The sequence below is a fragment of the Camelus dromedarius genome, chromosome 7, assembly GCF_036321535.1.
Source record: "Camelus dromedarius isolate mCamDro1 chromosome 7, mCamDro1.pat, whole genome shotgun sequence".
Classification (NCBI taxonomy): domain Eukaryota; kingdom Metazoa; phylum Chordata; class Mammalia; order Artiodactyla; family Camelidae; genus Camelus; species Camelus dromedarius.
The window spans coordinates 59,546,750-59,559,118 of record NC_087442.1 but is presented as its reverse complement, the minus strand read 5'-3'; the positions used below and the strand labels follow the sequence as shown (position 1 = coordinate 59,559,118).

At 40.9% G+C, this 12,369-nt stretch overlaps 1 protein-coding gene across 4 annotated transcripts in view; it reads right to left on the bottom strand.

The window, feature by feature from the left end:
* Nucleotides 1-12,369, bottom strand: part of SLC25A13 (solute carrier family 25 member 13) — a 179,888-nt gene that overhangs the window by 148,543 nt on the left and 18,976 nt on the right. For 3 of the 4 annotated variants that reach the window (XM_031454931.2, XM_031454932.2, XM_064487552.1), the window contains exon 2: nt 4,635-4,688. In XM_031454931.2, coding sequence (XP_031310791.2) covers nt 4,635-4,688 — 54 coding nt within the window. Of the gene's footprint in view, nt 1-4,634; nt 4,689-5,431; nt 5,623-12,369 lie in introns of those variants that run through there. The other variant, XM_064487551.1, reaches the window with a different exon arrangement.

The window sequence follows — 12,369 nt, the reverse complement described above, 5'->3', positions numbered from 1 at the left end:
ACTTTTCTTCACAATCTGCTTTTTAATTTTCAGAGTGAATCATTCTGTCATAAGAAAAAAGGTTTTCAAAAAAACCTGTTTTTCCAAATTTGTCTACAAAAAATTTAACATACGTACTATGCTTTCGTTAACAAAGAATAATTATAAAATCCAAGTGTGCATCACTAGATATTACTATTACAGATTGTAATATAACCTATTTCCCTTGTCCAGTCTTCCCATCTTCCACATCTCACACTACAGGCATTTAGTTGCTTCCAGCTCCGTACTTCTGGACAGTAAGCATCACCTGCTTGGCTCCCTCCTTGAGCTAATGGTTGTCTCCTCAATTTCTCCATTTTTATTACTGGCACCACCCTGCACCCTGCAAATCTATCCAGTGGTCATATTTACCCACTGCTCTCTCTCATCCACTATACAAGATCAGTCATTTTCATCAGACAGTCCTTCAAAACGTCTTGAACTTGCCCATTCTCCATTCCCCCTGCTGCCACAACCCTCATCAAGTTATTAGGGCCTCACACCAGGATTACATCCAAAGCTGCCTAACCCGTGGCCTTGCTGCACCAATCAAATCTCAAACCCACCCTCCAGTGTCACTACATAACTCAGAAAACCTTCAATGGCTTGCTATTGTTTAGCAGAAATGCCAAACTCCCAATTATCTTTCTAATTTTGTCACCCACACCCTGTAATATTTGGCAGACTCCTTGGCACAGAGTTGAATTTAAATAAACATTTGAAGAATAAGCAAAAATCCTTCCATCCAGAGAGGCTGTTTGCTCCCAAACCCATCTCCAGGCCTTCTCTCCAACGTGGACCTGCTCCCCAGAACCCTCGGCTGCCCTCCTCTGTGCCTCCCCAGCTCCCACGCACCCCTGAGGCTCCTCAAACCCCCTCTCCAAGGAGACTTCTCTGACCTCTCACCACCGCAGGGACTGCTCCCTCCTCCCACTTCCTGTGGCTTTTGCTTTAACCACACAAGTGACCCTTGAGTATGCTGACTTAGTTTTTTGTTTTGTTTTTTTTTTTAACCTTCTACAGGCCTGTAAATCTGGTCTTCTGTATAAAATCTGAACTCTTTTAAGATATGGTCTTTGCTTATTCTTTTTTGCACATCCCGCTCACTGCAAAGTTTCATGACGCTTTATTTAAACTCAGTAAGTAAGTACTCAATACACACCTGTTTAACACGAAGCTGCATGGAAAGCGTTAGGCAGGGGAAAAACCCATGGTAATGTTAGGTTAGAAACAAACCTGATTACATCTAGAGTTCAACTTCTACATTCAGACAAAACACTACCCTCCACATTTCGCGAGAACAGTCTGCATGAAAAAAAAAAAAAAAAAAGCCTTAGGCTGGGGATGTTTGACACCAAGTCCCACCCCGCCTGTCATTCTAGTACCACTGCCCAAGACCCTGTGCTCCAGGTCACCCCCACAGCTGGCACTCAGAGCTCTTTGCTTTGCTCATGCTATTTCCTTTGCTTGGAATGGTCTTCCTTTGCTCCACAACCCTCCTCTACTTCTCCATCTGATAAATACCTACTTATCTTTGAGTCCAGTTCATATGTCACCACCTCCGTATAACTTCAATGACCCTCTCTAGGAAGATGTAATTAGCCCCACATCATCTTCCTGCTAATGAATGCTATATAATGCACATCAACCATATTACGGGTTTTGTTTTGTTTTGTTTTTACACTAAAGTGCATACATAGGCACATAGTTAAGGGATGGAGCCATTATTAATACATCTTTATATTCCCAACATCTGACACTGTGCTCAACATACAGTAAGCAACTTCAGAAAAAGAAAAGTGGAATTGATTTTAACTCCTCTCAAAAACATAAAGTAAGCCACAACTGGGCCCATTTTAGCCCTCCCAAACCCTTCTTCCCTGTCTGCTTCGGCTCCACTAGCTCTTTCTGATCTCCACAGCTGCCAGCTCCCCTGCCACCAGCACATCTGGTCCAAAGGGCTGAATGAAACCTCTACCTCTCCAAGGCTACAGAAGAATCATCTAACTAGTTTAGCAGAGAGAAGGCTGGGATATTTATAAGGAAGGAACAAGTCTGAAAATCAGCATAGTCGGTTTATAGAGTGCTCACTGCTGATCCACACTTTACTGAAAAGCCGGGCAACAGCGGAGACGTGCCTGGCATGGCCCCCGGAGCGCCTCGCTCCCTATTCTTCCCCCACCACAACACCATCTGCGGTCGAGAATAAACAAGAGATCCTCAGCGTGCTGAGCCAAGATGGATTTGCGTTGGTACCACACTACCCGAGCCTGATGAGATCACCCGAACTTTTGCCAGATCCACAATCCCTTCCAGAAACTGCTGATCACTGTTTTCTTCAGGGACAGTTACCCCCACATCACCCCATCAGACTAAGTCATATGGAACTCTCACTCAAAAGCCATGGAGTCCTAGCCACCCCAAGGGAAGACAGCACTTCCCTGTCTGGTCCCAAAGATTCCACCCCAGCCTGCAGGCCCACTGAGGCAGAAGCCCCACCCACAGGTGGCTCTCCAGAACTCGGCACAGACTCCTACCCTCCCTGGGTCCACCTGATCAATCATTTGTCTCCAGTCAAGACTTGCCTACTGCTAAGATGTAGCAGCGGAAAAGATATGTTGTTTCAAAGTAGGATCTTAACCTAGCCTCACCAGCTACCACGTGGTCTCAAAAGGTGGACACAGCTTTTAACTGGAGCCTTTGCCCTGAATCACACCAAAGACCAGTAAGTATCCAAGATGCACCATCTACTGGGATACTCTACATTGCTCCCATTTCCTGTCAGAAGGATGCCCACGACCATTGCTGGTTCAGAAAACCGAAGTAACAGATTCTGAGTTCAGAGAATGATTATGACTTTGCCAGCTCGACTTAACAGGTTTTATTCATCTCGCCAGGCTCTGCAGCAATCACTCATGTGCTCTTCTACAGTGGTCTTCCAGAATTCCATCAGTTGGGTTTCACAACAGAGACCTCAGATTCACATGCTAAAAACGTCTACGGTTCCCTCATACACACCTCAGCCCAACCAAGGGGGCCAACGAGCACAGAAATAGACGCCCTTCTAGGCCAGAAACACCTGAGTGTCTGTTTTCTGGACTTTCATTATCCAGAATCCTTTTCCACCTTAGAATCTCTACACTGTATTGACCTTTCTGGGCAACAAACAAACTTATAAAGAATTCTGCTTTTCTATGTGTGATCTAATCCACCCGACAAATTTACTCTTTTTTCTCATATTCTGCTTATTATTTAACCATTTTCTTTTGGAGTCTTCATCTCTTAGTTTGAATTATTTAATTTTAATCATTTACTGAATCAATATCTAATGCAAACCATCTTCAAGTTTTTTCATTGAGATTTACAATTTTTGTAACATAAGAAATTCTCAAATATATACAAAGTAAAGTGAATAGTATACTAAACCTGACATTCCATTTCCCAACTGCAAAAGTTAATCATCGCACTGCCCATTTATTTTTCCTACCCCACCAAAACTGGATTATTTAAAAGCAAATCTCATGTATCCTAATCTCATCTGTAAATACTTAAGTGTATATAGTCTTAAAGAAAAAGACTCTTTTACAGTTTCCATATTCAAAATACCATTACCCAGCCTAAAAAAATCAATTCATAAGAATTCCTTAATATCATATAATCCTATCAGTATTCAAATTCCCTGATTTCTCAGTTTTTTAAATAGTAACACATTTTGATGAGGAAAGTGATGCTCACAGAATTAACAGCTTTGTAAGCCATATATTTGGTACACAGCAGCAGGACAAGCTTCTCACTTGAAGCCTTGGTCCTCTTTATATACAGCACGGCTACCCTTTCACCATGCTTAGAAAAGGCCCACCTACATACTTTTTAAAATTTCAGTATTTTAAAACACTTTGTAAAATCTTTACAAAAGGGGCCTTTTCTTTTTTGAGTAATACCAGTCAACTTTAAAAGTGGTTCATGTTTGGGACCTGAGGTAGATTTTTATTGGCGTATTAATCAGTCGGTGCCCAAAATCACAAAGTAGAGCAAAGTATAAGAAACTAAGGAAAGGAACTTGCATGGTGTCTGTTGTGATGTCTTATCTACCCTTACTCATAACTGAGGCCTCCTCAGGGGCATCACAGTTGTAGTAAAATGATCTGACAATAATGGTGATGGTACCAACAGCAAGGTTCTACAAAGAGAGACAATGACAGTCCCCTCCGGATGAATGAAGGATTACTAAGATGTTTACAAAGAGCTTTAAACTTCTTAGGAGAAAAAGCATTCATATCATCAAACTGCACAGGTCAATCCTGATAAAGGTAAATGGGTTGTGAGACTAAATCCCCCAGCAATTCCTTTTTAATACCTGGCACCATGTGAGACAAAAGAAATTAAAATATAAATCACGCAGCCGTCACAAACTAACTGTTGCCTACAAGTATCTGATACATTTTTTAAAACAGACAAAATTATAAAGGATCTCTTTCATACGTCTTTAGTAAAGATACTTGAGGGGATTTTTTAAAAATCTAACAATGAAATAAAGAGCTGCTCAAAAATAATCTTTAAAAGTTATAGAACACAAATCAAACAAGAAACAAAATAGAATCCTTTATACTGACCTTCAAAAATATTGTTCTAAGCTCAGCTGGATCTGCTCTCTTGGTTAAAGCCACCTATAAATAAACATAAAATGTTTATATTATTAGAACAAAGCTGAGAAATCAAGCTAGCAGACTGAAAGAAAATAAACTCCAGGTTAGAAATTAGTGGATTTCATTTTCGTACTTAAAGCACTAAATATCCCCAGTGCATACACTACTCTCTGGATTTTAAATCAGACTGTGTATGTGGCTTCCAGAATGATAACATTCTGTGCAATAAACCAGTAAAACTCCTGATAGGTAGTATTTAATATTTTTTTTTTCAAAACAAAGAAAAAGAAAAGCTGAAACAGATTTGTAACCACCTGGCATTTTAAACTACACCCCAGAGTGACCCACACCCTTTCATAGGGGAATATTAAAGTATAGCTTGTTTGTTACCTATGCAAGAGAACAAAATTCTTAACGAAGTTAATGAGTAAGGCAAATAGTATTAATAAACAAAAGGAAGTTACTTCGCAAAGTTCCACAACAAACAGGCGTGAATGCTCAGCTATCTGGGCATGCGAAGCCAAGTCTCCTCTCCCGACCTTTAAGAAACCACAAGTCTCCAATTGTACAGCACAGGGAAATATAACCATTGTCTTCTAATAACTTCAAATGAAGTATAATCTATAAAAAATTGAATAACAATGTTGTACATCTGAAACTAACATTATAAATCAACTACACTTCAATACAAAAAAAGAAATCTTAAGTCTCCAAATGTATGACTTTTATTCACCACATTCTAGAACACAAGGGGCTATGGTTACCTTTCAAGACCAAAATTTGACAGATTGTCTCAGAATAGGTGTTGTGCTTAATTCTCCAGCCCACAAAGTCCAAAAACATCACAGGGGGAAAAGACGACAAACCTGAACGTGGCTGCCCCAGGCCAACACAAAAGAGTCCTTATGTGGAACCAAACAGTGGGCTTATTCAGCATCCCATCACCCAATCCTGCTGGCAAAACCCGTCCTAAGACTGAATTCTCACCAAGCACAGCGTCACCCCATGATACAGCCAAGGAGGGGTTCCTGGAACCACCCCCAATACTGGAGCCATGTCGCTATCCACAGGGAGATTTATGCAAATTGTTCTAAATCCCTTCTGTGTGTTTGCAAAGGCTCTTCTGAGATCTCTGGACAATGGGTTCTCTGTCTCTAAATATGTAACTGCCTGAGCTCCTTGGCCGCCACTGTCAGGAATAATTTTATTAACTAATCACTGGAATGGGAGAGGTAGTTCTGCTGAAACCAGTTCACTGGTCACCCTGTTTCCCTATGCAAGACTGATAACTCTCTTAACTTCAGCTGAGTACTTATAATCAGCAATGCTATTTTTATCCATAAAAATTTGTAATCTTTTTAAAATCTTAAATTAGTGTTCTCCACTGTTCAATTAATGGGGAAAAAAGACTGCTAACTAACCTAGGACTGATGATAGCACTGATCTAACAGTCGTAAGATCCCTCCTTTCAGGTCTGTATTCTGAGGAAGGAAGGGTAGGACAAACACAGCTAGAGAACATGGGACAGCAGAAAATGCCTCCATCCTCTTCTGTAAGAGCAAAGAAATTCCCTCTGAGTTCCACAAATCACATTTTTTAAGAGGCCTACGGTGACCCTCAGCACTTAACTGGGCTTCCTTTTAAAGCAAAGGTAAATTTCCACAGAGTGAACTACTCTTGCTCCATCTGAACAGCACACACCCGTTAAAATCAAATTAATTCATTCTGCCATGCGCTTCATAAAGCCTTCTCTGGGCACTGCTATTTCAGAGTGAACTTCCTCCGCCCTAAATTCCCACAGCATCCTTCTACTTCCTGATCCTGGAACACACATTCAGCGCTCACCACGAGGGCGACACCTCCGTGACAGAAAGAAAGCTTTCACTCTAACTGTCCCAGGGTCAGAAGCACAATCCATGTAGTGGCCAACACTTCTAAGTCATGTCACCCAACATGTATAGAACCCTTTACAGTTTTCAAAGCATGACTATTACTTCATTAGATTCTCACAGCAAATCTGAGACTCAGGGAGAGCATTCTATTACCCCCATTTTACAGAAGGGGAAACCAAGACTCAGAAAGGATCACTTATTTCCCCGAAAGTCAGATTTAGGACCAATTTGTACTTTTATCTCTAAATGTTTTCCGAGCTGAGATCAGATTCCAAACCTTCTAGCTCCTACTGTGTTGGTTTTCTCACTGAACTACATTGTTGGCAGCTTCAAACTTCTGGTAACTTACATTAACCACTAATAATAACAACACATGCCTACAGATCAAGAATCTCCCAGTTTCTCCTAATACCAGTTTGTAGTTTCTATCCAGTGCCAGTGGTTAAGAACATGGCTTCAGTGTCAGACCACCCTTGATTGGAGGGCTGGCCTGACCTCTGAACTCACGAGTAGTGTGACCTTGAGCTAGTCCCTGACCTCTCTTTCCTCCCTTCTCCCCAGTCTTCAAACCCTAGATGCTATTTATCAGGTATCCAGTGAAGCATTAAGATGGCCTTTCTGAAGAGTTGGTGTGGTGTAACGCTAAAGTGGGTGGTGTGTGTGTTCTGATTACCTGGTTATAATAGATATATGTATCAAAGTCTTTACCATATCACCCTGTGTTCATTATAAGATTGCAAAGATGGAATGTTATTTTAGCAGCAAGGTATTAAAATGCTTTCCTAACCTATAAAATGGGAAGTCCCAGATGGTTGAAAGGGTGATAGGAGATAATGACATAAAGTGCTTAGCACCAAAAAGGCCACGCAGTTAAAGCACTCAATAAAGGGTATCCATCACTTGTATTGTTTATCAAAAGGTGTTTATATGCTACTATGCCTATTCTTTTAAAAGTCTAGCTGATGAGTAACATGGTTCATAACTTGAGAAGGGAGAAATTAGGAGAGGGGAGAGAAAAGAAACTCATGGGTATTCAAAAGAATTCATCAAACCACTAAACACACATTAAGGTCTCTCAAACTCATCCCCTGTGCTATCCTAGCCCCACCCAATGTTACTTCTCGAAAATAGACTCAAAGTTCCAGGTACAGCAAATGGTTAATGACCACTATGGACTTCCCCTGATGCCCACTGAAATACATGTTAGGTCCTAGGCACATTCTATTCAAGTACAGATAACCATAGTTCAATAAGGGTATGGATTCAAAAAATTGCTACCAGCCTCCTGGGCCTCACCTCTGCATGAATTCCATTTAGTTTCCCAGTGCAGGAAGGCTATTCAGAATTCCCATTTCTACTTCTACCTCCCATTCCTATCTTCTTGTTTTGATGAAGGAAGAACACCTGCACAGCTTTACTGAAGACAATCTTCAGTTACAGTTAGAAGTGCCGGTGTTCTGAAGGTGACTCGGGTGGAGTCTACCTGGTGGCAAAACCAAAATCCAGCAAGCTCTCTGAGCTGCAAAAAGGGAGCCAAGAACTGCAGCCTCCCTTTTGAAGCTAACTCAGAACAGCTGCTCAACAAGCACACGCTGCATCACCTGACAAGCCTTAATTGACTGGGCTTCAGAAGATTCATCAAACTTGAGTTTTTCCAGAAGGCTGATTTTCATTGTTTTATACATAAATACACAGCTCTCATATAATAATAGCATGTAGATATTTACAGCCACTTTTCTTCCAATCTAATTGCTTGATTTGCTTTATCATTACTCTTCTGAATTTGCGTTTATAAAAATAGAGGCTACCAGTAAAACAAAATTTTTATATCAAGAGTTTTAAATAAAGTAATTTTCAAACATAGTCTGGGAGTCAATCACCAAAACAAAAAACAAAAAACAGTTCTTGGTAGATGACTGTGAAATATTACTATTTGCTATTTAACTCAATGTAACAGAGATTTTTACACACAAGCAGCTAACATTCACATCAAATGCAGCTTAAGGGAGAGAGGGAGGGGTAAGAACTGGAAAAACTACACATTATACCTTTTCCCCCCTAAACTAGGAGTTTACCTTTATTTAACGACAATATAGAAATTTCAGATCAATTCCATAAATCTATGTTCCACAGAAAATTTTTGACAAAACAAACATTATATATGGTTTAAATAGGTTATCAAAAGTATTTGCAAAACATATATATTAGCTAGGTACATCCTAGATATTTAAAAAAAAAAACAGCCAACAATAAGACAACTTCAATGACTAGTTTTTAAAAAGGGCTAGTGGGCAGCACGGCAAGAAGAACCCGAAAGATACCTTTCAGCGCAAATAAATTCACTCTCATTTTAACTTGAGTTCCAGCAGCCAAAAGGAGGATACCGGGAAAGGTTTTTCTACAAGCAGGAATATTTTTAAAACTGGCTTTCTTACACTAGAACCAAGGCAAAGTTGTACGCTCAATACTTGAACAAACTGCAGTGGTACAGAGCTGTGCACTCAAAATAGTGGCTAGGTCTAACAGAGGGTGGTGGAAGGGAACACTCATAACCTACATAAAATGAGGGATACCAACAGGAAGAAGAAAATGTAAAGAAAAGCTCTCCTCTTACATTGGGAAGCTCGAGAGATGTAAGACCATGACCTCCTTGCAGGCGTCTTACTCTGCCACATCCCCAGCTCTGGCAAAGATCAGAAACTAAGTAGGAGATCTGAAAAGTTCGTTAAAGAAAGTCTCGCAGGTGAGTAGAAGTCTTTACAATGAAAATACGTAGCTCCTTTTAGACCAATGGAAATGCAATTCTCCCACCCTCCCCCAAACCTACCAATCAGAAACTCTGGGGGTGGGACCCATCAATCTGGGGTTTAACAAATTCTCCAGGTGATTCTGATGCATTTAAAGAACCACAGCTGTGGCTAATGTTCAATTCTGTCTGATTAGGACCGAGGTTCTCGCCCAAACTGCATATTCACCTCACCTAAGGGACTTTTTGGTTTTATCAGTGTCCAGCCTTATCAAATTAGACTACAAAGGTCAACTGAATTAGCATCTCTAGATAAGGTACTTTTAAAGCTTCATCACGAGTTTACGACTGGCCAGGTTGAGAACCACTGGGTTAGAACCCAGGATGCTAACGCTCAGTTGCTACTTCACCAATGGCACAGCACAGCCTTCACTCAGCAATACTTCCCCCATCACCCACCCAAATCTGAAAGGTTTGAAAGTCAAGACAAGCACAGACTTTCACTGAAAATTCTTCTGCCATGAAGTAATTATTTACTCTAAATATGAAATAAACAGAAGCAGCAGCTCATCAAAAGCAGGCTACTGTCTGTGGGTAAGCACATGCAAACGTGTAGGCATGTAGTGAGAAGCAAATGAAAGGAGAAATGGTCCTGCACGGTCTGAGTAAGTATCTGCAGTAGGTGGACCTGGATTTGAGGGGAAAGCACTACTGTGACCCAATAATCTGGAAGCTGGGGCTGAACCTTCTTCCCACGGATCTTCCTATCCTGCAGAGACTGGAAGGTTAGAGCTACATTTCCCAGACGCCCTAGCAGGTGTGTGGCTTAGGTGCTGTCAATCAGATGAAGCTGAGATTTGGAAGGCAAAGTTTTGAGAATGCAAAGATTCGGAGGTTGGGGGCTGCGCTTCTGTTGTTTCTGTCAGCAAGTATCATTCTTCGAAGTGTCTGATGTTCCCACGGCACGGAGAGTGTCCTGTGGCAGTTGGAAGCGTCTGACTTTCCTCTTGCCCAGGCCAGTGGCAGCATGGCTCTAAAACACTTCTCATTTGGCAGGCAGTTTCAGGAGTGTACAAAAGGCAGGCAGATGCTCCCCTGGTGGCCTGCTCTGCTGGAAGGCCCTGAAAGTCATTCCTGAGAGCTCCACTTGATGTCTGTTCTTCACCTTCCCAACAAGTTCTGTAAGCCATTTAACATCCTGCAATAAATTTGCCTCTGCTGGAACCAGCTACAGTGGATTCTACTCTCTGCAAGTGAACCTTGACTGATACAATCAGTAATTGTAAGAGAAAGTTGGAAATTCCCCAGAACCACAGTTACCATGAAGGAAAAAAGAGGTGTCTCATCACATTTAAGAAAAATAATTTTTCTTTAAATTCACTGAGTCATTCATTCCTCAGCTTACAGTTTCTGTAAGTTCTAATATATGAAGAGCAGTAATTATTAAAAAAAAGTTACCAAAATGTACATGAGCACACAGACAAGATGCCATGTTAAGCATTCTTCAAACCACAACCTTTCTATGTAGTCAACCCTCAAAAGTTCCTATCACTCAACAATTGACTTACAAAGTAGCAGACACCACAAACGTTAACCCACTGGGTAATTACACAAGTGGGTCATTTCAGGGGTGCTGGAGATATTTATCAGAAGGATTCAGCAGCTTGTGAAGTATGCCAGATTTAACTGCACTATTGTAGACAAACATTAAACAATGACAAATCCACTGCCATTAAAATTCTCTATGAAGCAGCAGAGTACAACAGTTAAGAAATGAATGGTGGTGTTTCAGCTGTGGGTTATGCCAAAATAACATTGAGCCCTCTAATTTTAGATTTTATTATTATTGTTATTAAGCTAAAGCTAACATTCCAGTAAATGTTCCCAAGACTAAAAGTTTGACAAGAGACAGTGCGAGTCTTTTCTGAAATAGACATTTTTCTGTTTGTATTTTCAGCTCCTTACGGAGACAGAGATGCTTGCTCATCCTGCCGCAAGCAAACATCACCAGGTTTCGAGTCAAGATTTGGGTCCCGGTGTTTGGGATTGGCAGATACAAACCACTCTGTACAGAACAGATAAACAACAAGGTTCCACTGTATAGCACAGGGAACTACATTCAATGGCTTGTAACTTGTAATGGAAAAGAATATGAACGAGAATACGTATGTATATATGTATAATGAATCACTATGCTGTACACCAGGAACTAACACAACATTGTAAATCAATTATACTTCAATTTTTTTAAAAATGGGAAGGAAAAAAACAACAGAAAAAAAGATTTGGGTCCCAGCGTAGTGCTAAATAGGTGACCTTGGACAAGTCAGTTAACATCTCCAAGTTTTAGTTTCCCCATCTATAAACGGGGCAAAATGACAAAATTATCTAGTTCACAAAGTTATCTTAAGGACCAATCAGAATGAAGAAAAAGTGCTCGGTGAATCCTAAATTGATATATGTTGATAATGATTAACAGCTACTCTTAAAAAATGTAAGCTGAGAACCCAGGAATACGGTATTTCTAATCCAAAATATGAATAGAAGACCACCATGTACTCAGCTTAGAAATAAACAACAAAAGATGACAGGCTAAGAAGAAAAACAGTTAAAATTCTATCTGATGATCACAGTCTTGTCAGGAAGCCTGGAGAATCAGCTTGAGCTAAGGCTCCACCAGTGATGCCCGAAACTATCCCAGAAGCACCTGCTGAGAAATCTACCTCAGAACCCACAACAGAAGCAGGCTGCCTGGGCTGCCTGGGCTGCCTGGGCTGCCTGGGCTGCCTGGTAGGAAACTTCACACATGAGCTGCTTCCTCGTGTTGCCTCTTCCAAATCTAAGTCACACATGAGCATCTAATTGGCAGAACAAGATCATGCGCTTGTGCCCTGGCTGCAAAGAAAGACAGAAACTGAGTTCTGACTCACACATTCTGGCAGGCAGGTCTTGTAATGTAGGGATTCTCTCCATTGTAGGAAAGGTAGTCAAGAGATGACGGTGACTCCTGGCTTTCAGTTCAGTGTAAGGAGCTTAGAAGTTGCCACTCTGTCCTAACCAAAGG